The 26,694-nt window shown below is 39.2% G+C and overlaps 1 protein-coding gene across 1 annotated transcript in view; it reads left to right on the forward strand.

The window, feature by feature from the left end:
* ARL14EPL (ADP ribosylation factor like GTPase 14 effector protein like) overlaps positions 1–21,955 on the forward strand; it is a 28,014-nt gene extending 6,059 nt beyond the window's left edge. The window contains exons 4-6 of the mRNA XM_053567144.1: positions 13,001–13,105; positions 15,738–15,877; positions 19,086–21,955. Coding sequence (XP_053423119.1) covers positions 13,001–13,105; positions 15,738–15,877; positions 19,086–19,308 — 468 coding nt within the window. The 3' untranslated portion in view covers positions 19,309–21,955. The remainder of the gene's footprint in view (positions 1–13,000; positions 13,106–15,737; positions 15,878–19,085) is intronic.
* Positions 21,956–26,694: the final 4,739 nt, after the last annotated feature.

Raw genomic sequence — 26,694 nt, forward strand, 5'->3', positions numbered from 1 at the left:
TCTGCTGTTTCTTTTCTTAGGGTTTCATAATTTTCATTATACAGGTCCTTCACCTCTTTTTTATGTACATTCCTAGGTATTTCATTTTTTTGAAGCTACTGTGAAAGGAATTGTGTCCTTGATTAGCTTCTCATCTTGGCTGTTATTGGCATATACAAAGGCTACTGATTTGTGGATATTGATTATATATATCCTGAGATATTGCTGTAGTTTTTTGATCACTTCCAGGACTATTATGGTTGAGTCTTTGGGGTTCTCTAAGTATAAGATCATATTGTCAGTGAAGAGTGAGAGTTTGACCTCCTCTGCCCCCACTTTGGTGCCCTTTAGTTCCTTCTGTTGCCTGATTGTATTGGCTAGAACTTCCAGCACTATGTTTAATAGTAGTGGTGATAGAGGACAACCTTGTCTGGTTCCAGTGCTAAGTGGAAAAGCTTTTAGTTTTACTCCATTTAGTATAATATTAGCTGTGGGTTTGTTATAGATGGCTTCAATCAGATTAAGAAATGTTCCACCTATGCCTATATTCTTAAGTGTTCTAATTAGAAAAGGATGCTGAATTTTATTGAATGATTTTTCTGCATCTATAGAGAAGATCATATGGTCTTTGTTTTTTCTTCTGTTGATATGGTGAATTACGTTTATAGACTTGTGTATGTTAAACCATCCTTGCATCCCTGGGATGAAACCTACTTGATCGTGATGAATGATTTTTTTAATGTTTAGATGTAATCTATTGGATAAGATTTTATTGAGAATTTTCGCATCTATATTCATTAGTAAAATTGGTCTAAAATTCTCCTTTTATGTTGGGTCTTTTCCTGGTTTTGGTATCAGTGTGATGTTTGCTTCATAGAATGTATTGGGGAAGATTCCTTCCTTCTCAATTTTTTGAAATAATTTCTACAGTATGGGTTGAAGCTCTTCTTTGAAAGTTTGATAGAATTCTGGTGTGAAACTATCTGGGTCATGGCATTTTGGAGTGGGGGAGAGATTTTTTATTATTTCTTTGATCTCAGTTCTTGAAATTAGCCTGTTCGAGAGGTCTATTTCTTCTTAAGTATAAGGAGAGGGTGTGATTCCAGGTATTGATCCATTTCCTCCACATTGTCCAATTTCTGCGCATAGAGTTTCTTGTAGTGCTCTGAGATTATCTCTTATCTCTCTGTGGCATCTATTGTTATTTCCCCTTTATTGTTTCTGATTAATGTTATTAGAGATTTTACTTTTCTAGTTAATCTAGTTTCTAGTTAATCTAGATTCTAGTTAATCTGGCCAAAGGTTTATCAATTTTATTTTTATTTTTGAAAAAACAACTTTTTGTTTTGTTAATTTTCTGAATGGTTCTTTAGTTTTCAATTTCATTAATCTCTGATGGAGGCCAGGTATGGTGGCTCAGACCTGTAATCTCAGCACTTGGGAGGCTAAGGTGTGTGAATTGCCTGAGCTCACAGGTTCGGACCAGCCTGAGCCAAAGTGAGACCTTGTCTCTAAAAAATAGCTGAGCACTATGGCAGGCACCTGTAGTCTCAGCTACTTTGGGAGGCTGAGGCAAGAGGATCACTTGAACCCAACAGTTTGAGGTTGCCGTGAGATAAGACACTATGGCACTCTACCAAGGGTGACAAAATGAGACTGTCTCAAAAAAAAAATCTCTGATTTAATTTTGGTTATTTCTTTTCTTTTGCTGGGTTTGGGATTAGATTTTCTTCTTTTTCCAGTTCCATAAGATGGTTTATGAGTTTGTTGATGTGCTCTCTTTCTGTTTTTCAAATGTAGGTATCTAATGTGATAAATATCCTTCTTAAGACTGCTTTTGCTGTATCCCACAGGTTTTGGTAACTTGTATCCTCATTGTTGTTATGTTTGAGGAAGTTAATGATTTCCTCTTTTATCTCTTCCTGAACCTTGCTGTCATTCAGCATAAGGTTGTTTAATTTCCAAGTCTTTGTGTGGGGATGAACATTTTTGTTGGAGTTGAGTTCCACCTTTGTTGCCTGTGGTCTGAGAAGATACAAGGTATAATTTCTATTCTTTTAATTTTGCTGAAGTCTGATTTGTATCCTAGGATGTGATCAATTTTGGAGTAGGTACCATGGGCTGACGAGAAAGATGTATATTCCTTAGCTTTGGGATGGTGTGTTCTGTAGATGTCTATTAATTCCATTTTTTCCAGGGTCACATTTAATTCCTTTGTATCTTTGTTTAGTTTCTGTTTAGAGGCTCTGTCCAGTTCTATCAGAGGAGTGTTTAAGTTTCCAACTATTATGTTGTTATGGGATATCATATTGCTCAGATCCATCAAAGTCTGTTTCATAAATCTGGGAGCATTTAAGTTGGATGCATAAGTATTTAAAATTGAAATGTCTTCTTGTTGTGTTGTTCCTTTGACCACTAAGTCCCTCTTTGTCTTTCTTAACTTTAGTTGCTTTAAATCTGCTTGTATCTGAAAATAAGATTGCAACCATTCCTTTCTTCTGATTCCCATTTGCTTGAAATACTGTTTTCTATCCCTTACCCCTGAGTCTTGATTTGTCCTTCAAGGCTAGGTGTATCTCCTAGAGACAGCATATGGATGGCTTGTGTTTTTCTACCCAATCATCCAGGTTAGTTCTCTTCAGTGGGGAATTCAGTTCATTGACATTTATTGAGAGAATTGGTAAGTGTGGTGGAGTTATATTTATCTTATTTTGTGAAAGTCTGTTATGTAGTCTTATCCTTTGAACCATTATGGAAGCTAAGTTTTGACCTTTAGCTTCTGGGTGTTTACTTTGATGGTGGTCCATTGTGATGGTCAGTGTTGAGAACAGGTCTAAGTAATTCTTGTAGAGCTAGTCCTGTTATGAATTTCCACAATGCTTGTATATCTGCAAAAGATTTGACTTCTCCATCAATTATGAAGCTTAGTTTAGCAGGATACAGAATTCTGGGCTGAAAATTGTTTTGTTTAAGAATGTTGAAGTTGGATGACAATTCTCTCCTGGCTTAGGAAGTTTCAGTTGAAAAGTCTGCTGTCGGGCGGCGCCTGTGGCTCAGTTGGTAAGGTGCCGGCCCCATATACTGAGGGTGGTGGGTTCAAACCCGGCCCCGGCTGAACTGCAACCAAAAAATAGCTGGACGTTGTGGCGGGTGCCTGTACTCCCAGCTACTTGGGAGGCTGAGGCAAGAGAATCGCTTAAGCCCAGGAGTTGGAGGTTGCTGTGAGCTGTGTGATGCCATGGCACTCTACCGAGAGCCATAAAGTGAGACTCCATCTCTACAAAAAAAAAAAAAAAAGAAGTCTGCTGTCATCCTAATGGCTCTGCCTCTGTAGGTCAGTTGGTGCTTAGTCTTGGCTGCTTGAAGAAGTATATCTTTCATCTTGACTTTGGACAAGTTCATTACAATGTGTATTGGAGAGACTCTGTTTGAGTTGAGATGACCCAGGGTTCGATATCCCTTGGGGGGAACTCCTCTGTTTTGTTTTTTCATGTTGCCTGAATTTTTCTGTTGGTTTCTACTCCTGTATTTTTTCTTCTTGTTCCACCTCCTTGCTCTCCTTTTTCCTTCTTACTATCTCCTTTGCTTCAAATTACCTTGTCTCAGAGTTTAGGTCTTGAAGGGGCCTCAGCCTGAACAAAGCCAAATAAACAAAAGTCTTTGCTTTTGATGACAATATGTTGCTGGGACACCAGATGTTGCTGTGGATTTTTTTGGTAGACAGAGAGCATAGCCAGCAACCTCTGTGTTCCTTATTCCATACTTAGTTGCCTCCAGTAATCACCTCAGCATTCAGACCCTGCTGGGTTGGGATCTTAAAGCTCATAAGAATCCTTCAAGGGCAGGTCTCACAGTGCCTCCTGACTCCAGTTCCCGTGGGGTGTGGGAGTCCCTCAGCCTATACCAACAGTGGAGTTATGATTCCAGCATGTGGAATTAAGATGCCCATGCTTTAGGCCCCTGCTAAGAACTTCTCACAGCCTTCCCACAATAACAGCCCCCCTGGCTGCCAAGACCTTCTCTGTATGGCTGCCTCACCAGCCACCAAAACTATGGCAAATCCACTTGAACCTGCATTCAAATCTTGTTCCTGTATACTGTTCGAGTCTGCTCACTCTTCCAAGCTTTCCACTCAATGTGCAGCTTCCCTTAACAACTGAAAACTCAGGAAAGTCTTCCTCCCATTCTGGACCTCTGTGGGGTGTCAGCTGATCCCAGAATGTCACAATCACTTGCCTAATTCATCAGATTTCTACCACTCTGGATCACATGCTGTATCCAGCTCACCACCTCCTCACTGTGCTCCCTGAGCTACAACTCTGGGTAAGGTCTTGCACCAGGTATGGCTGGATTCTCTCTTTTTCCCTAGTCATTCTAGAAGAGGTCAGCTGAGTGGTCCTTATGGTCTGCCGTCTTATTCCACTCAAACCAAGATTGACTTTTTAAAAAGGATTTACTCTCCTAGCTGAACTTTTACAAAGTTGTTTATCTTAGCTCAGAATAAATTACCCAAAGAGGAATTTCTGAGTCAAAGAAGATTCCTATGTTAAAGCTTTTGTTATATACCAAAAGGCTATAATTTTCATTAAAGGAGTGAAGGAAAGGTATTTCTGGAAAAAAGTAAGAGGAAAAAATTTAGGTACAGTAAGTGCAAAATATGTCCTGAGATTTGAATGTAATAAATTTACTTGATTTAGTATATCAAGTTGGTAATTCAATATTAGCAAAATAGTTATGGTAATACTAAGAGTAAATATACAGTAACAGTAGACAGCAAATATAATAGTAATAATAGAAAAATAATCCAATTCTTTTAATATAAAAGTATTAACTGCACATCACATTCACACCACTTTCTATTCAAGTGAGTAATGGTGTAAAATCATTTTAACAATTTTCTGAAACTGAGCTGCCTGAAATTGTATAACTGCTTACTTTCTCCCCTGTTGACTTGTTTGATCTGCCTGCTGGTTGCTCTGTTTTTATTATTGGGAATGATACCCATTAGAGTCTATATAAATACACAAAGGCTAATGCAATGCACTTTGGGGTTCAGCCACATTATAGCCTAGACAACTCTTGCTAGAGCTTTCTGAAATACGTAGACATCAAGCTCTTGCTTTGAGCAGCCCCATCCTCTAAGAATGTCCTTCCCATTCCCTCTCTACTTAAGTTTTCCTAATGCAATTTTCAAGATTCATTAATTGGTACCTCTTCTAGTGAGTCCTTCCTGACATCTCCATTCCCAGGGAAAGCACACCAGGCCTTCCACACTGGCTTGGCAGTGCCTTGGGCACATGCGATACGTACCTTGTGCTTGTTTGATTACAAATCTTTTACTACACCTGTGAGCTCTTTGGAGAGAGGAACCATGTCTTCTTTGTCTTTTATCTTTTGCACAGTGCCTGATGAAAGGTATTTAATAAATGCTCACTGAGTGAATGACTTAAAAGGCAGTGGGAGTAGATACCCTTGAGTATACCCAACAATGGAGCCACAAGTTTTCAGCTCCATCCACCTTCACACCTCCAGAGTGGTCCCCATTAGGAAGCGTGCCTTTTCAAAAACAGCTTGTTACAGCTTCACAGTAGAACAGTGCCTTAATCAAACAATAGCCACAGTAAACCTGCAATGATAGTAAAAAAAAAAAAAGGTTATTGGAATTGGGGTCTTTCTATCAGAGAGTTAGATAAGCCAGATGAGAGCTTATTCAGTAGCTGCTGAGGAAAATACAACTTCAGGGAGACAAAGCTAAACAGTTTCCTACTGTAGTCCATATCTAGATGCTCATGACTCTCAAGGTCTGAGAGTGTCTTTCTAATTATTTCATAACCCTACATTGTATTAAATGTATTAAATTTGCTGTGTTATAGTATAAATTTCTGTACCCTTTTTTTTCTTACATGAAGGATAGTGTTCTATAAATAATCTTTGTCCTCTACTTTTCTCATTTAATAGTTTATTTTAGAAATTTTTCTGTATTACTGCATAGAAAAATCTTCTTTAATCTGTTCGAATGGCTGCGCAGTGCTTCATGTTCACAGTACATGTGGACGTACCATAGTTTAGCCACCATTCCCCTCTACATGGGCTTTCTAGTGTTCTGTGATTATAAACAATGCCACAATAAATAAGCTAATGACTTTGTTATTTTTAAGTACAATGCATATTATAAATGAATGTATAGATAGCTACCAACAATATTTCTAAAAAGTGATATAAAGTTCTCCTGAAGATTTACTAGTTAAACCATTATTCCAAAAACTCTCTTAATTTTTGCTTGAGAAACTCATAAATGATACAAAATAAGATTTTTTTGACTTATTTTCTTATTTAAATGGAAGAAATAGGAGGAAGTAACAACTTTTGATCCTGAGGCACACTGTCACTTCTTGGCATTTTAATTTTTTTAAGTTTTTGTTGGGATTTTTCTCCATTGGTTACAAACTTTTCCCATCTGGTGTTAAGAGTGTTACTACTTTGCACTTGGCTTTTGATATGTTTGTTGTTTTTTGGTGTTGGTGTAGCATTTTATGTGCTAAGGTCAACAAATAGTACCTTCTCCTACTGACTGTGTAAGAACAAAGCCAAACATTGGCCAAAGAATATAGTTTTGTAGGGGGTGACCGTGGACAAGTTTGGTAGGATTTTCATTTGTTTTGAGTTTTATCATTCTGGAACTACCAAGATGGAACACATGTTCAATTTTACAAAATTTACTACTGTGTGATCTGAAAAATATAGCAGTAGCTTAATAAATATGAGTTTCAGGTTAAATATATTCACTCTGGAACCACCTTAAAGGTTTTTCTTTAAAATCTTTAGTGACAAGATTTTGTTTCTATTCATTGTTCTTTGCAATAGAAGTAATTAGTAATGAAATGACAGTTTTTACCCTATAATTCACAAATGAATAAAGCGAGTATTAACCTGCCAGTGAGGTGATTTTAATGACTCCTGGTGGCAGAGGACAATGTTTAGGGAGCTGTAATTTAGAGGTTAATATATTTCTTAGATGCAGCTTATAAACATGGTTTAGTTTTCTCTTGGGACAGCACACTTTTTTTCTTAAACGGTTTTACTGTAAATATATGTATTTATGATGTGCTGTTCCATTGAAGTACAAAAATATCCAAAGGGACAATTTGGTGTTCATATTAGTTACACATTTGAATGAAGATATGAAACTGAGGAGCAGAGTAAACACTTAACATTAGATTAATTGCTTATTGCAAATGGAAAATGGGAGAGAAGGTGAACTCTCATTATTTGATTTCACGTGATTTTAAGATAGACTTACGGTGGCAGAGCGAGTTAACACTTACACCCACCCCCTTCCCTTCTCTCCTCCTCCCAGCCATTATGATAGAAGCAATAAATTATAGAAGCACCTTTGAGGCCTTCTGAATTTTCCCTTGAGGGTTCTATGGTTTCTCAGCAAAACAAAGGAGACAAGGCAGTACAGTTTCTCGTTCTTTCCAGTATCCTTTCCTTCTTTTTCATCCAACTTAAAGGTATGTGAACTTTCTCTTTACCACCCTGCTGCTTTGGCTTCCCAAGGCAACTCTCCTGAAGAAGTAGGGGATCCCAGAGCTGTGGAGCTCCATCAGGAGACAGATACTGCTTTCCACACGATGTGTTTTGAAGCCTGATGCCCTCTGAGGTTAGCAGAGGAAGAAGCAGCACAACGAGCCACATCATGTTGACTCTGTATCTTGCTGTGTGTCAATGTGTCAGGGTTAATAGTGAAAGACAACTGGGGCACAGGATGGACTGATACACAAATGAAAAGTTAAAAATAAGCATGGCAGGGCCGGACAGATCTGAGGAAAAGAACCTCCACTCCTAAAGATTTGAGATGATTGCTTTGGAAGGGTATTGATCAGGAAAGTGAGGAAAATGACCAGTGTTTTGGTGTCCTAAAAACGTTTTCCTCCCTTTCAGTTCTCCTTTAGTCAAGCATGGTAAACTGAGAGGCTTCTGTTCTTTACAATTAAAGATTGTAAATTAATTAATTAACAATTAATCTGATGTTATGTTTTTACTCCGCCTTGCAAGGATGAATTTGAATGTATAATTCACAAGATCTATATGACCAATAAGGTATAGCTAGGGAGGCCACTGTGGATGGATGTTGATCTGTAAGTGACCAGACGGCCCTTCCAGGGGCTTGGTTTTAAAGCAATGCTGGATTCAAAGCAACAGCACTAGCAATAGCAACGATTTGGTTGCATTATGTCCCACAGGTGATCACATTCCCTGCTGAGTGCACTTCCAAATTATTTTTAACTACTATGTGTTTTCACATTATTTTATACGTGTGTTGAGCCACAGAAGTGTATGTGTGTTGTGTACAGGAAAATACAGCTCTAAAAGTATCTCGAGGAATCTGTAGATGCTATAAATAAAGTCGCTTCTGGAGCATTATTAACATTGTTTGTTTAGATCAAAATGCCTTTTAATTCTTACAGACAAATGGCAATGGGGATTTTTTTTAGAGGTTATTGAACAGTTTTGTGGTTTTGAAAACAGCTGAACCAGACAGAAGAGCGCAACAAGGGGTGACTTAATTGACCACCTGCAGGATAATTATTCCTCTTTACCAAATATTCCCTGGTGGGATTTGACTCACCTGTCAATTATCTCAGTGACCCATTATTTTTAGCATGTACAGGAACTAAGACTCAAGACAGAATGAGATCAAAATAGCTTGACTCGGGCAGCACCTGTGGCTCAGTAGGTAGGGCACTGGCCCCATTTACTGAGGGTGGCGGGTTCGAACCCATTCCTGGCCAAACCGCAATAAAAAATAGCCGGGCATTGTGGCAGGCACCCGTAGTCCCAGCTATGCAGGAAGCTATGGCAAGAGAATCACCTAAGCAGGGAGGAGGATTGGTGGGATTACACCTATGGTGCATCTTACAAGGGTACATGTGAAACTTAGTAAATGTAGAATATAAATGTCTTAACACAATAACTAAGAAAATGCCAGGAAGGCCATGTTAACCAGTGTGATGCAAATATGTCAAATGGTCTATAACACCAGTGTATGGTGCCCCATGATTGCACTAATGTACACAGCTATGATTAAATAAAAAAAAAAAAAAGAGTCACCTAAACCCAGGAGTTGGAGATTGCTGTGAGCTGTGATGCCACTGCCCTCTATTGAGGGTGATAAAGTGAGACTCTATCTCTAAAAAAAAAAAAAAAAAGGAAAGAAAATGGCTTGACTCTCTTGTATAAATGTGTGTGTCTTTTACTTCCAGATACATTTCAAGGGATGTCTATAGTGTCTCTGAATTTATGGCATTTCTGCCACTGAATAAAACTTTGTGGCTAGAATGTAAACTGAATACTTTTCTTGTTTTCATATTTTACAAGATGGTGGAAAAATACTCTTTCTACCTGTGCAACACACAAACTGCTTGTGTAAATGCAACTATACCTGCCAGGGGCTCTCTAAGGCAGCAGTTCTCAACCTGTGGGTGGCAACTCCTTTGTAACAATGAAAATACATCGCAGCATTAGGAAGGTTGAGCACTACTGCTCCAAGGATAAGTGTTAAGTGATAACCTTGCTTAGAATGACCTCCTCTTCCTTCAATAGTGAGTTCAATATTTACATGCAAGTTCCTAGTCTGTTAAGTCTTCAGCTTTCTAGGAGCAGTCTTACACTTTACCTGCAGCAAACCCAGGAGTAGTGCATAACCAGTGCTCAATAAATGCCTTGTGAATATTGTGCTTATGGCTACCTATTATTAGGTGCCTAGTCTGTGCTAAGGACTTTGCTTAACTGTCTACATATATTACTTCATTGAATTCCCACAACACTGTGAATTAGATACTATTATTTTCTCTATTCTGTAATGAGAAAATTGAAGCCCAGAGAGATCATTTGAGTTACATAGTTACTAGTAGGCTGTATCAGTTTGGAACCCAGATTTGTCTCACTACAAATACTATGCCATTTCCAGGACATTACACTGCTCAAGATTTATTTTAATGGCAATCACTATCTCTGCACAGTAGTCTGGGGAATAGGGGAGGATGCACTTTGAATAACTCAAGTTTGCCTCCTGTGGCTGTATTGTAGTAACACACAGCTCAAAGGGTGTGCTGGAGAAAGGCTCACATTTGAGGTACCTGAGCCATACCTGACATCAATATTGGATTCTGAAGTCAGCGTAACAGAAGAAAGTCACTACATTAGTCTGCTCAGGCTGCCACATAAACATCACAGGTTAGCTTAAACAGCAGGCATTTATTTCTCTCAGTTTGGGAGACTGGCAAGTCCAAGGTCAAGGGCTGACTAATTCAGGTTTTGGTAAGGGCTCTCTTCCTAGCTTGCGGACAGCCACCTTCTTGTTAAGTCCTTATATGGCCTTTTCTTGCTATGTGTATATGAGAAAGAGAGAGCTCCCTCCGTCTTCTTTTTCTTCTAAGGTCACCAATCCTATCAGATTAGGATGTCACCCTTTATGGTCATTTAACCTTAATTACCTCTGAAAATATAGATCTTTAAATATAACCATACTGGAATTAAGGCTTCAACTTACAAATTTGCAAAGGTGGATGGGACAGTTTAGTCCATAGCAGTCACATATAGACAAAATTAGCCTTGAAAATTTCTTCAGATAATGCTACATTGAAATAGCCTACACAGCCAGCTATTTCTCTAGCATTGGAATAGATTATTGTTTCATATCGCTTTTGAACCAAGTTGAAAGTTGTAAGCCAAACCATCTTAAGTTGGGGGCCATCTGTGTGGACAATAGTTTTATGACCAGATGGAAAAATGGAATAGAGAGAAGTATACCTGATTCCCTACCCTAATCCCATGATTACCTAGTGAGAGAATTCACCTGGATTGTTTATTAACTATACAGATTAGCAACAATCTCCCCTGCAAATTAATAAAATGCATTTTTTTTTTTTGAGACAGAGTCTTACTATAATGTCACCCTCAGAATCAGAGCTCACAGCAACTTCAAACTCTTGGGTTTAAGCAATTCTCTTGCCTCAGCCTCCCAAGCAGCGGGACTACAGGCGCCCACCACAATGCCCAGCTATTTTTTGGCTGTAGTTGTCATTATTGTTTGGCAGGCCCAGGCTGGATTCAAACCCACCAGCTCTGGTGTATGTGGCTGGTGCCCTAGCTGCTGAGCTACAGGCGCCGAGCCTCTCCCCTGCAAATTATAACCCCAGCAGGTTTAGGATTTAGCAGGGAATTTATAATTTTTATCTTTTTACAAGTTGAAAGACATTTCACAGGCACGTCTGGTTGATCAGATCTTAAATCACATGTGAGGATATCAAAGTAAAATTGCTCTGGACAAAGTGCATTTTTTAACCAAGCAATGAAGTCTCTTCAGGCTCTTGCAATTGGGGAGAGAGACCAGAACTTAGTCTGAATTCAACTCCACTGAGACAGAGTGGAAGGGTTCTAATGGGTTGTGATTCGATACTGAAAATGTACTGGAGGATGATGGCGAGCAATTGGTCAATCGGGTGTGTTGTACATTGAGTTATTTGAATTCACGAATGCTTTTTTTTTTTTGGAAAAAATATATTATTATAAAGGGAAATTTGCTTTTCTTCTGTGATTAGGCCACCTGTGTTTGCTAATAGGTGTCTTATCGAAGTTAGGCTCCCATTCTGCCATAGGCACTGGAAATGGGGGTGCTAAGTTCCTTGATAACTACATGTCAAAGGAATGACTCCAGGGCCCCAGAAGGCAGTCCTACCTTATAAAATACATGAATATGTGAGAAGATTTGCATCTGAAAGAGGAAGAGAAATGATTTATAATTACAAGGTTTTTAAAGAGAATGCTCTAAGGAAAGAGGAAGAAACCTGTCTAAAGTCTATTCGCAGTGAGGATGGCTTGGGGAAGGGGAAGGTATTACTATTATTACCATTATGACTGTTATTACTACCACCACTATTATCATTAGCGTAGACTGCTCAACTGAGAACAAAAAGGAAGAGTTAGGAATGTAAGAAAAGAAATCAATATTACTTTTAAACCTAATGTTGGGAATTGGAAAGTGAAATACAGAAGAATGGGAAATCCAAAGATATTTACCCTGGAATTTAGGAGAATGAAGATCCCACGATAGAAATGAAATTTCTAGTGGGCTGGCAAGGATTTGGTGCCAAATGACCCAAACCAACTTGGTGAAGCCTAACATTAGGGTTCTTTGGTAAAGATGGCATCCTATAGTCAGCACTGATAGCTGATGAGAAATATGGACAGTAGCGAGTTTGTGGAATCCACATTAGAAAGTGGTCTTTTCCAATAGGACATCACAGATCAGATCAGCCCTGGACTGTGCATTCACAACTAGCATCGTGTGTTGGCCCCACCTCAGTCTCTCTCTCTCTCACACTATATATATTACTGAAGCATTTTGAGGTAAGTTACAGACATTTTAGCGGCAAGGTTTTGTGGAAAACTGATGATTTCTGTTTAGCACAAATTGCATTTGAAATTTGTCAGAAAATTTCAGTGAGGCAGGTAGGGCTTTAGAAGTAGACTTGGGAATGGTATTGAGTCAGGTGGCAGCTGAAACCGTGGTGCCATGGTTTCACCGTTACAGGGATGTATGACATTAATGTACCTTCCTTTTTATTCAAGGAAATAAGTGGAAAGAGGGGAGAAGGGAGATACAAGATTCATGGTCTTCTTAAGCAGGAGAGGAAGCTCCCCAGTGTTGCCTGTTTCAGAGCAGTCTATGATACTAAGGACTGTCAGGGGTACAGTTGAGTTGTTCATGGAACTCTTGACAGAGAAGAGCATCAGGAGAGTGGGCTGGAGATTGGGGCAGGTGACCGGGTGTGGACTCAGATGCAGGGCTTAAGGGTGAGTGGAGAAACAGGAGCCAGGGTGCAGATAGCTGTTTCAAGAAATCTGGCTTTGAAAAAGAGTGAGATGTGGAGGAAGAGCAGAAAAGAGTCATAAGAAGAAGTTACTGGGGAGGTATGATATTAATGTGGTTTTCTTTTTTCCAATTCCTTTTTAGCAATCAGAAATGAGTGAACAATCAGAAAAAAACAATTCCATTCAAGAAGGACAAGGAGATCACAGTTTTCCTGAGAAAAGCTGTCAAATTGGACAGAAACAACTGGTATGATACACAGAATCTATGAGCCCATGTTACTTGGGGTGTCCCTACCTGAGGAGCTCTGAGATGCCCATGGACCTGGGCAGGAAGGGGGGCCCAGCCAGGACTCCCCAGGAGAGTGTCTTCTCCCCCACCCTGGTGGACCTGTCCCCCCGTCTTCCCTCTTGTCTCTGCCGGGCTGGGCTCACCTCACCCCTCTCCCCGCCTCTCATGTCCTCTGATTTTTAGCCCAGTTTTCTGAGCAATAAAATCCTGATCTCAGAATAGAATATTTGTGGAGGATATATTCAAGTGTTATTTACTAAATTCCTGTTTTGTTCTTATTATATCATGTGGTGATCCTGAAACTTGGTAAATATTATATTCGTCTCATATAAAATATTCATCTCATTCTCATCACAAGATATTATTGCTATCTGTTTTACAGATAGAGAAACTGAGGCTTAGAGAAGTAGGAACTTGCTCAAGTGACAGCTACTAACAAGTGATGGAGCCAAGGCTTGAGCCCAGGTGGCCTTACCTGGTATCTCTGCTCTGACCCTGCTGCTACACTGCTGAGAACAGGAGCAAATGTTACTAAGTTGTACTTATTTCAGAGCCATCTTAGTGTAGTTTCATAAGGTCAAGTTTATAAAACAAACCCATATATACACACCAAGATGAAAATTTAAGGAAATACATTAGTAATATTTTAGACCAGCGGATCTCAACCTATGGTCATGACCCCTTTGGGGGTCGAATGACCCTTTCACAGGGGTCGCCTAAGACGATCCTGCATATCAGATATTTACATTACAATTCATAACAGTAGCAAAATTACAGTTATGAAGTAGCAACGAAAATAATTTCATGGTTGGGGGTCACCACAACATGAGGAACTGTATTAAAGGGTCATGGCCTTAGGAAGATGGAGAACCACTGTTTTAGATTATTATCAAGATTCTGTTAATTACTTTGTTGCCTAGATATTCACAAATTAAAAGTTTCCCTTTTGTTCCCAAGTGTAGTATTTCACATATGTGTCTGCCTATATGTTTTTGGGCTACTCAGATTATTTTCTTCTAAAATCCTTTAAAAGCACCTTCCCTTTCCTCGTGACATGTGCTAAATGTTCAAAATAAGTTATCAGGGCAGTATTTGATCAGAACAGTTTGTTGCTTATCTTCTACATCAGGCACTATTTAATTTCTTTCTTTTTTTATTTCAAATTAACACGAGGCTACAGATTTTTAGGTTACATCATTTTTTTTTATAAAAACAAAAAATTAAAAAAAATTAAGTTATTTATTTATTTTTATAATTAAAAAGTAAATTTATTTCAGGTTGATGTGAGGTTACAAACAACCAGGTCAAAATATTTGATTTTGTTAGGTAGAATCCCTCTTGTGGTTATGTCCCGCATTCCAAAGGTGTGCCAAGCCCTTCTCTGACTTCTCTCCCTTCCTCATTACCCCTCCCCCCGATTTGAATTGAAATGAGTTTTTCTCCTATGTGGGCATACATTAGCTCATCTACTGGCTTCATATGAGTAGTGAGTACATTGCAAAATTGCTTCACCATTCTTGTGATACTTTACTAAGAAGAATGTGTTTCAACTTATTCTAATATTCAAGGATATTACAAAGATGTGAAGTCACCATCTTTTTATGGCTAAATAGTATTCCACGGTGTGCATGTACCACAATTTGTTAATCCATTCCTGAGTTGATGGGCATTTAGGTTGTGTCCACATCTTGCAGATTGTAAATTGAGCCACGATAAACAATCTAGTGCAAGTGTCTGAATGATAAAATGATTTTTTTCTTCTGGGTAAATGCTTAGTAGTGGGATTGCAGGATCAAATGGGAGGTCTAATTTGAATTCTTTGAGGATTCTCCATACTTCTTTCTAAGCAGTGTAAAAGTGTTTCTCCTCTCTCCACGTCTGCACCAGAGGTTACATTATTTTCAATTTTAAGGTAAAGTTCAAGTTATAGTTGAGCCCTTTACCCAGCCTATGTAATTTGTAATGATAACAGCTTCCACGGAGAGAGTTTCCCCTAACTCTTTCCAGAAAGTCATTCTAACAACACACTGAGAGTGGATCTTCTTCAGGTGGCTTGTTCTGAACTGAGCTCTGGATGGAGTTCACTCTCCCAGCACAGGGAGTAGGTCTGAAGCATGTTGCAGAACCCCCCAGAGGAGAGCGGTATGTACTCCAGGTTCTCACTGTGGTTCGAAACACTTCCCCCAGGCTTGTTTAGCTAACGGCTGGAAGGGCTTTTACTCCCTTATCCTTATCCACCATGAAATGCTAATTCTCATGTTCAGCCCCATCAAATTTGGAAAGCTGACTGCTGTTTTGCAGGTATAAAAAGAGTTCTTCTGTTCCCCCTTGATTATTTTTCACATTTTAATTATATGAATGTTATATTATGAATTTCTTTTTTTAATTGACTTGTTCACACTACTCTGTATTTCTTTATTCAGAAAGAATGACATATTTGAGAAAACTTACAACATCTTTGAAGGTTACTGTGTAAAACATATACTTTCGTGCCTTTGTGAAGAAAGTTATAGATAGTTCATTCGGAGACAACATAAAACAGATAAAACTATCCAGTTCTTACTATTAATACATTTTATTTGCTTCTTAGCAACAAATAGAGCGGCAGTTAAGATGCTTGGCATTTCAAAACCCTGGACCACAGGTAGCAGACTTTAATCCTGAAACAAGGCAGCAGAAAAAGAAAGCACGGATGTCAAAGATGAATGAGTATTTTTCTGCAAAATACAAGTAAGATCATGACTAATATTCGATTGGTGAGATTATAAAATGCATGCATTCTCCTTGATGAAGCAAAGTAATTAAAGGCTGCCTCTTTTTTTGTGGTTTAAAAGTATCTCTTTTAAAGTACAATAGTACCCCCATGTGTCTGGAAATCAGCAACATCAAGAAACAGAAAGTCAATTTTAAGATAAGGAGTCAATGGCCGATGGTCCCATACTATAGTAATAGGTTTAGTAGGAAAGATGATTTAAAGTAACAAAGGTGTATCAGCATGAATTCAGGGCATCCGACCTGTTCAGGGCTATCATGAAGAACAATGATTGTTAAGTGTTTGGGAATTATAAAATGAGCCAATCATATATCAAATCAATAACTTAGAGCCATTAAAAGACAACCTAACAATACTGAAAGGCACATTGCAAAGTGGGAGAAGTTATTTATAATATAAAAAATAAGTATCTGAAATAACAAAGAATCTTATAAGTTAACAAGAAAAATATAATCATCCTTAATAGAAAAATTAATAGAATAATAAACAGGCATTTCATGGAAAAAAAACAGCTAAGAAATATTCAGGATAGTGGCTTGGCACCTGTAGCTCAGCTGGCCTGGGCCTGCCAAACAACAATAACTACAACAAAAAAATAGCCAGGTATTGTGGTGGGCGCCTGTAGTCCCCCCTACTTGGGAAGCTGAAGCAAGAGAATGGCTTTAGGCCCAAGAGTTTGAGGTTGCTGTGAGCTGTGACACCATGGTACTCTACTGTGGGCGACATAGTGAGACTCTGTCAAAAAAAAAAAAAAATTGGGGATACTGAACCTCATCAGTATGCCATGGAGAAGTGCCATGCTCCCCAGGTAGGCAAAAAGTTTCGTCTGATGACATCAATGCTGATGAAGCTATGGGACATGAATTGAGTGTAAAACGGTACAAGCACTATTTAAAAGCAGCTGGCATTACCTGTGTATCTTAGGACCTAACATCTTCATTCCCGGGTATATATATCCTGGGAAGAGTTTTGTACATATATGAGGAGAGACATGTTTAAGAAGTTTCATGGCATTGCTGTAATAGCAAAAAACAAGGTGTTAGTAATACAAATGCCCATAATAATGGAAAAGATAAATTACCGTGATATATTCATACAGGGCAATACATACACATATAGAAGTGAAAATATTTGAATACAGCTACATGTACTATCATGGAAAAAAAGCAAATCATGATGAAAAATAAAAAAATCAAGATATGAAAGAAAAATTACAATGTACTTGGTGATACACACATATGTGCATAACCGAAAGTCAACCAAGGAAGTGATCTTTGTAATATCATGGTGTGGTTGTTATGGAGGGGTGAGTAGAGGGGTGCAATGGGTGGGGCATGAAAAGAGAAGCTTAGTACTCTTAGAAGCTGGGCAGGGGCACACAGAAGTGTGTTTTAATCTTCTTTGTGTATGCGTATGTATATTTGTGCACTTTTCTGTGTGTGATAGTGCTGAATTTCACAACAGATTGCATCAGATGATGGGAAACCATTAAATCTGTGTCTCCATGTCTGAGTCATGGCAGGGGAGTGAAATCAAAGACAGTAGGGTAGACTCTACCTGTGCTTTAGACTGGCTTCAGGGCCATTCACCCCCATCGTTCCTATAATAGATTTTTTTTTTTTTTTTGGTGGCTGGGGTCAGGTTTGAACCCACCACCTCCGGTATAAGGGGGCGCCCTACTCCTTGAGCCACAGGCAGGGCCTCCCTGTAATGGATTTTAAATCTCCTCTTTTGCTGAGTTTCCTGGGATCTTGAGGTCTCATTCTATAGGTGAAGCAATTTAAATGTAAATGCTCATGATAAGGCACTCCTGTTGAAGTATGAATCTCAGGCAGCAAGTACAGATCATGACGGATCCTCCTCTTTCCTGCTTTATCAGGAAAAAGGACAGAACAGCGTAACTTAACTGCACACGAGGATAGCAGATAGATGCCCTCTTGGGGACAAAGGAGGAGTGCAGAAGCACTACGTTTACCACACTAGTTTAGGGGCAGCCTTTTGGACTTCACCTATTAATAAGGGTTACAAGTTGTACGGAGAGATTTTTGTTATTCTAAGGCTATAAAACAGCTCAGTTTTGAAGGATTTACTCCGAAATGATTTGGTTTTCAGAGGGTGGCGGAATTCTTGTGGAAGTCATTCGTACATGTTATTTACAGAGGCTGACAGCATTTGGGAGTCCAAGGGGAGGTCTTGGCTGTGGTTCCTTCCCCCTCCCCCAGCACAAAACATCTCCCCTTGGGTCAGAGCTCCGGAAGAACATAGATGAACACAGAACATAGATGAGGAAAGATCTTACCGCTTTTTCACACCATGCTGGGTGAAAAACAGAACCAGAATGGCACCTGGAGACTGTTAGCAAAGGAGGGTTTTTTTTTTTTTTCTTTAAATGATTGTAGCATGGTAACTGACAGTTCTCATCTTGAGTCATTAAAAAAATGTAGTAGCTAGCTGGGCCTTGTGGTGGGTGCCTGTAGTCCCAGCTACTTGGGAGGCTGAAGCAAGGAGAATAGCTTAAGCCCAGGAGTTGGAGGTTGCTGTGAGCTATGATGCCACCACTCTCTACCCAGGGTGACAGCTTGAGGCTCTGTCTCAAAAAAAAAAAGTAGTGTGTGTCACACTTTATGGGGGCAAGACATGATTGCAAGAGGGACTTTACCTAACAATTGCAATCAGTGTAACCTGGCTTACTGTACCCTCAATGAATCCCCAACAATAAAAAAAAAATAAAAAAAATAAAGAAAAAAAGTAGTAGCTGTATTCAGTACATTGCGTTTAAGAAAGAAAAGAAAAAGTATAATTTATGAGGGGAAAAAAACCTATCAAGAACCGTTAAGATTTTAAAGAAAAATTTGGAAACTTTGTAGGAGGAAGCTTTAGTCAGCTACGCCCTGTAATTTTCTTAGGTGGCTCATTACATTTTCCAGCAATGCTGGAACAATGATGTATTCGCTCAATACCAAGCCTGGCTGTGCTGGAAACTGCATGTTGATTGAGTTTCCCGGGACATCACTGCCCTAGAATATCCGAGAGCGCTTCTGGGTGGTCTCCAAGGCGCTGATCCCTTAGTGAAAGGGCCACGTGCACGAGGGTTGCTGTGTAATAATCGATTCTCAGTGTCAGGACAGTTGCACTGTCGTGTCAGCGTCACGCCTTCCCTTGCAGGGTTCTGAGGAAGTACGACAAGAGTGGCAGGTTGGTCTGCAACCAGGCCGACCTGTGCGACTGCTTGGATCGGAACTGCCTGGGCTGCTTCTATCCCTGCCCCAAGTGCAACTCCACCAAGTGCGGGCCCGAGTGCCGCTGCAACCGCCGCTGGGTCTACGACGCCCTGGTCACCGAGTCCGGAGAGGTCGTCAGCTCCCTGCCCTTCAGCGTGCCCGACTAGGACAGATTGTATCCCCCGCTGGGGCTTAAGTTCCTTAATCTGTGACTACATGTGATGTGACAATGAATGGCCGGTATCTCTCGCCAGCACCCCGAGTCAACTGCGCCTTTGTGTTAAAAAGCGCCTCTTCCCACTTTGCTAATAAGATTTGAGAGAATGTGGCTGTACCATATTCAGAACTCGCAACCAAGAGCTTTTCTTACGTAGAAGGTAGAATCATAAATTTGTAAGATCTAGTTTTCCTTAGATTTTATATGTCATGAGTTCTAAATCAATTGTCATCTGCATTCAAAACACAAGCTCTTGTGACTTTGCACTGTATATCTATATCCACAGCCACATTTTCTAATGTTTGTGTTTTAATAATGTTAAAATTAGATTTGTCAATGCTTGGTAATATTTTTATTATTAAAAATTTGTATTTTTCTTTCTTTTTTAAAAAATTAAATCATAGCTGTGTACATTAATGCAATCATCGGGTACAATGTGCTGGTTTTGTATTTTACTTATAAAATGGAGCAATTAGGATTTGAATATCCGAAAAGCCAGAGGTTTACATTTTCTTTTCATTTCAAGATCAGTATTTCAGGATTTTTTTTTTCAAAGGGAGGAAACTTAAATTATTACACAAAAATGGTTTGTTGTGTGTTTGCTAGTTTAGTGTATGATAAGCAGTTGAGCCAATGTAGTCTTTGCGTTTCCGATATGTTGTAGGAGGCGGATGGAAAGGGAATTCAGCCTTCTTTGACTTCACTTTGATGATGGGTCTTGGTAATACTGGGTCAGTGGTTCTCATTCATTAGTGTGCAGAGAATCACCTGAAGAACTTGTTAAAACCTAAGATTCAGCCCCACCCCCAGAGTTTCTGACTCAGTATGTCAGAATAGAGCTTAAAAATTTGCATTGATAACACTTTTCCACGTAATGTTGATGCCACTAGTGTAAGGACTACACTTTTTTTCTTTAAATTTGAGACAGTCCCACTCTGTCGCCCTAGGTAGAGTGCCATGGTGTCCCAGCTCACATCGACCTCAAACTCTTGGACGCGAGTGATCCTCTTGCCTCGGCCTCCTGGGTGGCTGGGGCTACAGGCATCTGCCACAATTCCAGGCTAGTTTTACTTTTTTTTTTTTTTTAAGTAGAGATGGGGTCTGGCTCTTGCTCAGGCTGGTGTCAAACTCCTGAACTCAAGCAATCCACCTGCCTCAGCCTCTTAGAGTGTTAGGATTACAGGTATGGGGACTGCACTTTGAGAACTACTTTTGTAAGTTATATTAGATACATAATATAAGGAAGTATTTAAATAGAATAATTTTGTACATTTTAGAAAAAGAAGAGCACATAAGCAGACTTTTCTCGATTTATGTTTCCTTCATAATTGGTTTCAAAAATGCTTGTTTCTGTATATACTACATGTGCCAGGGAAGGTTTCTGACTGTTTTGGATTTGTTAGCTGACAGTATGTTTTAGGACTAGCAGGGGTCCTCAAACTTTTTAAACAGGGGGCCAGTTCACTGTTCCTCAGACCGTTGGAGGGCCGGACTATAGTTTAAAAAAAAGACTATGAACAAATTCCTATGCACACTGCACATATCTTATTTTGAAGTTAAAAAAAAAAACAAAACGGGAACAAATACAATCATAACACCTCATGTGGCCCACGGGCTGTAGTTTGAGGACCCCTGGTATGTAACCAAAGTCCTAAAAATCATGCTGTGAGTTTGCTACTCCTGTCTGTGTAGGAAAAGGGCTTGTATCCTTTTGCGTCCCTTTCCATAGAATTGCCTGGATTTTCCTGATTCATCTCACTTATACTGAACATTTACAATGAGCCAAACATTGTGCTAAGTGTTTCCAATTTGTTGCCTTAACCATCACAGCCCAGTGAAGATGTGAAATCAAACCAAGGCACAACCCTTTGAAATCCTCACCAGACTTGCAACCAGGAAGGCGTGCATGGGGGGGGGGCCTTCGTCAGTTTATATTTTGAGAATAATTATTATTTTGTAATTGGTGGAGTAAATGCATTGTTTTATTACTTATTTACTTTAGAATTACATAATTTTTAAAATGAAATCATAGCTGTGTACATTAATGCAATTATGGCGTACAATGTGCTGATTTTATATACAATTTGAAATATTTTCATCAAACTGGTTAACACGGCCTTCCTGGCATTTTCTTAGTTATTGTGTTAAGACATTCCTATTCTACTTTTAGTAAATTACACATGTACCCTTGTAAGATGCACTGCAGGTGTAATCCCACCAATCACCCTCCCTCCTCCCATCCTCCCCCTCCCCTTGCCTCCCTCTCCCTTTTTCCCTTCTTCTTGGGCTATAATTAGATTATAGCTTTCATAAGAAAGCTATAAATTGGTTTCATAGTAGGGCTGAGTACATTGGATATTTTTTTCTTCCATTCTTGAGATACTTTGCTAAGAAGAATATGTTCCAGCTCCATCCATGTAAACATGAAAGAGGTAAAGTCTCCATCTTTCTTTAAGGCTGCATAATATTCCATGGTGTACATATTAATTAATATTCCATGGTGTACATATTAATTAATCCACAGTTTATTAATCCATTCATGGGTCCATTGGTACTTGGGCTTCTTCCATGACTTAGCAATTATGAATTGGGCTGCAATAAACATTCTGGTGCAAACATCTTTGTTATAATGTGATTTTTGGTCTTCTGGATATATACCTAGCAGAGGAATTGTAGGATTGAATGGCAGATCTATTTTTAGATCCCTAAGTGATCTCCAGACATCTTTCCCAAAGAAATGTATTAGTTTGCATTCTCACCAGCAGTGTAGAATTGTTCCCTTTTCTCCACATGCACACCAACATGTCTGGTATTCCTACAGCTCGTGTGAATAGTGGATTAGCAGTACTGGGGAGGCAGCAGGCTACGCGCTGGGGAGGGAGCAGTGAGCGTCCCATCTTCACAGGGTTTGTGGACTAAAACTGAAACGTTTTTTTCCCCAGATTGATAAGAGGGTACAAATATTTAGGTGACACTGTTTTTGTTTTAAAGGTAAAGTTCAAGTTGTAGTTGTGCCCTTCACCAGGGGGTGTGCTGTGTACCCTTACATTGTGCGTATTAGGTAAGAACATTTTTTACTTTGACAACTGAAGAAATTTAGACCTAGTGGGATTAAATGGATTGGGTAAAGATGTGCAGAAGAACTGGCAACCTGGTGTTTTGAACTCTACAACTGGGTCTGTGTTCTTTCCGTAATACCACATTTGGCCCAATCCTAAAGCTCATCTGGTGCTTTTAGTAATAATAATACACACTGCTGAATTCCATCCCACATCTTAGGAATTAGAACCTCAAGGGATGAGACCTGGGAATCCATACTTTTAAACAAGCTCCCAGATAAGTCTCATGATCAGATCCATTCGAAAGCACCCCCTTCTATCATTAGTGGTCCTATTTTCATACTAAAACCAAATCTTAGGCAAATTAGCATTAAATTCTCCTTCCCTTCTGTCTCACTTGTCATTTGGTCTTGAGCATTAGATAAAGTAATCTGGTTTAAAATGATCCGCTTCAAAAGTATGTTAGCAAATTACGTCAGCTAAGTTTTCCAAGTAAAGCAAAAAATAAAAATGTAAAAAATTGCATAGTTACTAATCTGGCACCTTGTGCTGCTTTGATGGAAGCCCGGGAAAGCATTTGATGTGCAGTTTCAGAAATCAGGTTATTTCATCTTGATTTGATGTCAATTTAATGCATTTTTAAAAAGCCTCCTGCCCTAAACGATTATTGCAGAAATAAATTTATGTGAGTTGTCAGAAACTTATTTTGCAAGTGTCTAATTTTTATCACAAAATGAATTTAGCTCTTTAGCTATTTGAACTAAATTCAGATGAACAAAAAAATGTAGCTGTGCTATGTGATTACATTAACCATGGAAATTGTCTTGTCAGTGTGATAGGATTTTTCTCTTTTCTTTTTGGCTATCTTTCAATGCTGACGGTGTGTCTTCATGAATATGTATAGAAATTGAAGGAAAGCTATTTTCCAGAAGGTTATTTAAATATAAACTGGTGCACACATAGTAAAGGATTTAGACAAGTCACCCCTTACTCGTTTATGTAAGGATTTTGAACTAGGAATGCCATATTACATGAATTTGCATGGCAACTTTGAGTCTCATTTGTAGGAGTTAAAGACCATCTATACGGAGTCTGAGACAATCCTTCTGTACCTCTCCTTCTGATGCTGCCCCCCTAAATATAATATCCTGGATGGATGGCAAGGATAGACCTTGGGGTACTAACTCAAATGAAAAGTAATTTAGCCTCTCTTTTAATATATTTATTTGATGCTTTTCTGGAAAATGAACAATGAGCTGGAAATGCTGTCTGGGATAATCACAGCTTGTAGTTCTGTAATGCCTTGGAAACTTGAGTGTTGACATGAGCGAGGCTTTGGTGTTTGGCCATGCAAGCTATTTGCTACTTAAGTCTAGACAGAAGAAGAAGAGGAAGAGGAGGAAGAAGAGAAAGAAGGAGTGAAAGGAGGAGGAGGAGGGAAAAGAAGGAAGCGGAAGAAGTGGAGGAGGAGGAGGAATGACTGAAGTGCTCTAAGGTGGAGAGTAAGGTAGCTGACACAATCATACTCGCATTTATAAAAGACCATTCTGGCTACAGTGAGGAAAATACATGTGGAGACTTTGACGTGAGGAAGACGGAGAAGCCACAGGTGATTTCTGGTTTCCATGGTGGACTAAGATGCTCTGGCCAGTTTCCGAGCCCAGGAGCTCTGGAAAAGGACCAGGCCGCGGCATGTCCAGGAGTGCGAGTGCAGTCGCTGGGTCTTATGGTAGTCGTGTGGTTAGTCATGTCAGAAACTTCCAAAATGCTTTCCAGAGTGGCTGCAGCATTTGGCATTCTCACCAGCAACGTATGAGAAATCCACTTTCTTATTCTGGCCAGCATTCGGTGGTGTTACTATTTTTTATTTTAACCATTCTGATGGGTGTGTAGTGAAATCTCATTGTTGCCTTAATTTGGATTTACCTTAATAGCTGAAAATATTGAATATCTTTTCCTGTATTTTTTTGCCATCTGTATGTTATCCCCAGTGAAATAGCTCTTTATGTCCTTCGCCCGTTTTCTAATCAGATTATCTGAGTTTTTACTGTTGTGTCCTGAGAGTTCTCTACAATTCTGGTTACAAGTTCTTTGTCAGGTATGTGATTTACAAATATTTTTCTCTTTGTAGCTTCTCTTTTCATCCTCCTAATAAGGTCTTTCACAGATCTCCTAATAAGGTCTGTCCTCCCCATCTTCAGGTTGAGTAGACTGAGGAGGAGGACGAAGAGGTGGGGCTGATCTTGCTTTCTTAGAGATGGCAGAGATGGAAGAAAATCTGTCTATTAGACAGCGGTTCTCAACCTGTGGGTCAAGACCCCTTTGTAACAATGAAAATACATCCTGCACATCAGATATTTACATTAAGATTCATAACAGTAGCAAAATTACAGTTATGAAGTAGCAATGAAAATAATTTTATGGTTGGGGGGTCATCACAACCTGAGGAACCATATTAAAGGGTCGTGGCATTAGGAAGGTTGAGAACCACTGTGTGGACCCAAGCAGTTTGAACCTGTGTTGTTCAACTGTAAGTCTTACCATTAGATAGACTTTCTCCTATTTTATTTTTCTTTCTGAAAATTATTAACTATTATTCCTTCATTTGCCTTTCCATATACACTTTAGATTAATTTTGCCTATAGCTGCAAAAATATTCTTACTGGGATTTTAATAGGAATTGTATTAAATCTGTATAGCAATGAGGAAAGAATTGACATGTCTACTACCTTGAATCTTCCAACTCACGAACACCAGCATGTATCTTTGTTCATTTTGATCTTCTTTGATTTCCTCCATCATCATTTTGTAGTTTTTGACACACAAGTCCTGTTTAGGACGCACAAGTCCTTGTTAGATTTATGACTACACATTTCATTATTCTGAGCAACTGTAAACAGTATTATATTTTTAATTTCACTGTTGACTGATCACCTATAGAAAAATAATTGATTTTCACATGTTGATCTTACATTCTACAACTGTGCTGAACTCCTAAGTTTCAGAAAGCTTTATGTAGATTGTGAGAAATAAAATCCTTGTATACTTTTTTGAAATTTTCTATGTAGATGGAATTTGTCACCTGCAAATAGGGATAGTTTTATATCTTCTTTTCTAATCTGTATGCCTCTTCTGTCCTTTTCTTTCATTATTACTCTGGTTAGACCTTCCATTAAAGTGTTAGAGAGCAGTGGTGGGAGCAGACAGCCTTGCCTTGTTCTTGATATCTCTCTTAAAATATGTTTTGCTACTTCCTTCTAGCCTCCATGGTTTCTGAAGGGAAACCTGCTGTCATTTGAATTATTTTTCAATGCAAAGAATGCACTGTTTCTATCTGGATGTTTAAAAATCTTTTTCTTTGTTTTTAGCTTTTAGAAGTTGAGTCATGATGTACCTTGGTGTGGATTTATCCTGTTGTTGGGTATCTCATCACAGCCTGGCCAGGGTGGAAGCCAAAGTGCCCTTATTTAGCCGCTGCCAGTGGGAGGGAGGGCACAGAGTTTTTCTGTGGTCCTTGGCTGGAGGAGAGGGATAAGTGTCTAAAGATTTCTGTTTTGCTGGTTGCCACTTTTTTGGTCCTTTTGCTACAGAGACAAGGCTTTTGAGGACTTTTTTCATCTGTGCCCATTAACGTTTCTCGATGGCCGGCTTCTCCCTTCCCGTCTTCACACACGCAGGATAAGTGAGGTGTAAAGAAATGCCAGAGTTTACTTGCTGCTGTTCCATTCCTCACGTCTGAGGTGCTCCCCGGTCTGCTGCTGCTCTTCACCTTTCTGTTGTACTCATAATGTGTGGAGTTTGTAGCTGCGCTTAGCAAGAAGAATAGAAAAAAGCTTTTCTACTTCATTTTTCTGGAAAGAGAAGTCCATTGTTGGACTCTGATAACAAGGTAATACCAGCCTCATAGAAGGAGTTGGGGACCACTTTCTCCTTCTCTTTTCTCTGGAAGGCTTTGATTTGCATGAATTTCTCAATCTTCAATTTTTTTTGGAACTTTCCAGTGAAGCCATTTGGGCCTGGAGGGGTTTTTTTTGTATGTTTGTCTTCTTTTCTTTTTTTTTTAATAGGAAGGTTTTAAATACACTAGAACCCTAAGAGACTGTAACAAACTGGTCAACATACAGAGGTAGTCAACATAAGGAATGAGGCCTGCTGTACTGCTGCGTACGTGTGGTGCAAGTCTGGTCTATGGAAATTAAGTCAACTTAAGGAGGTGGTCAATGTAAGGAAATGGCCTACTATGGAAGTTCTATTGTAATACATTTTTTAAAATAGTT

This window comes from Nycticebus coucang, chromosome 17 (assembly GCF_027406575.1).
Source record: "Nycticebus coucang isolate mNycCou1 chromosome 17, mNycCou1.pri, whole genome shotgun sequence".
NCBI lineage: Eukaryota > Metazoa > Chordata > Mammalia > Primates > Lorisidae > Nycticebus > Nycticebus coucang.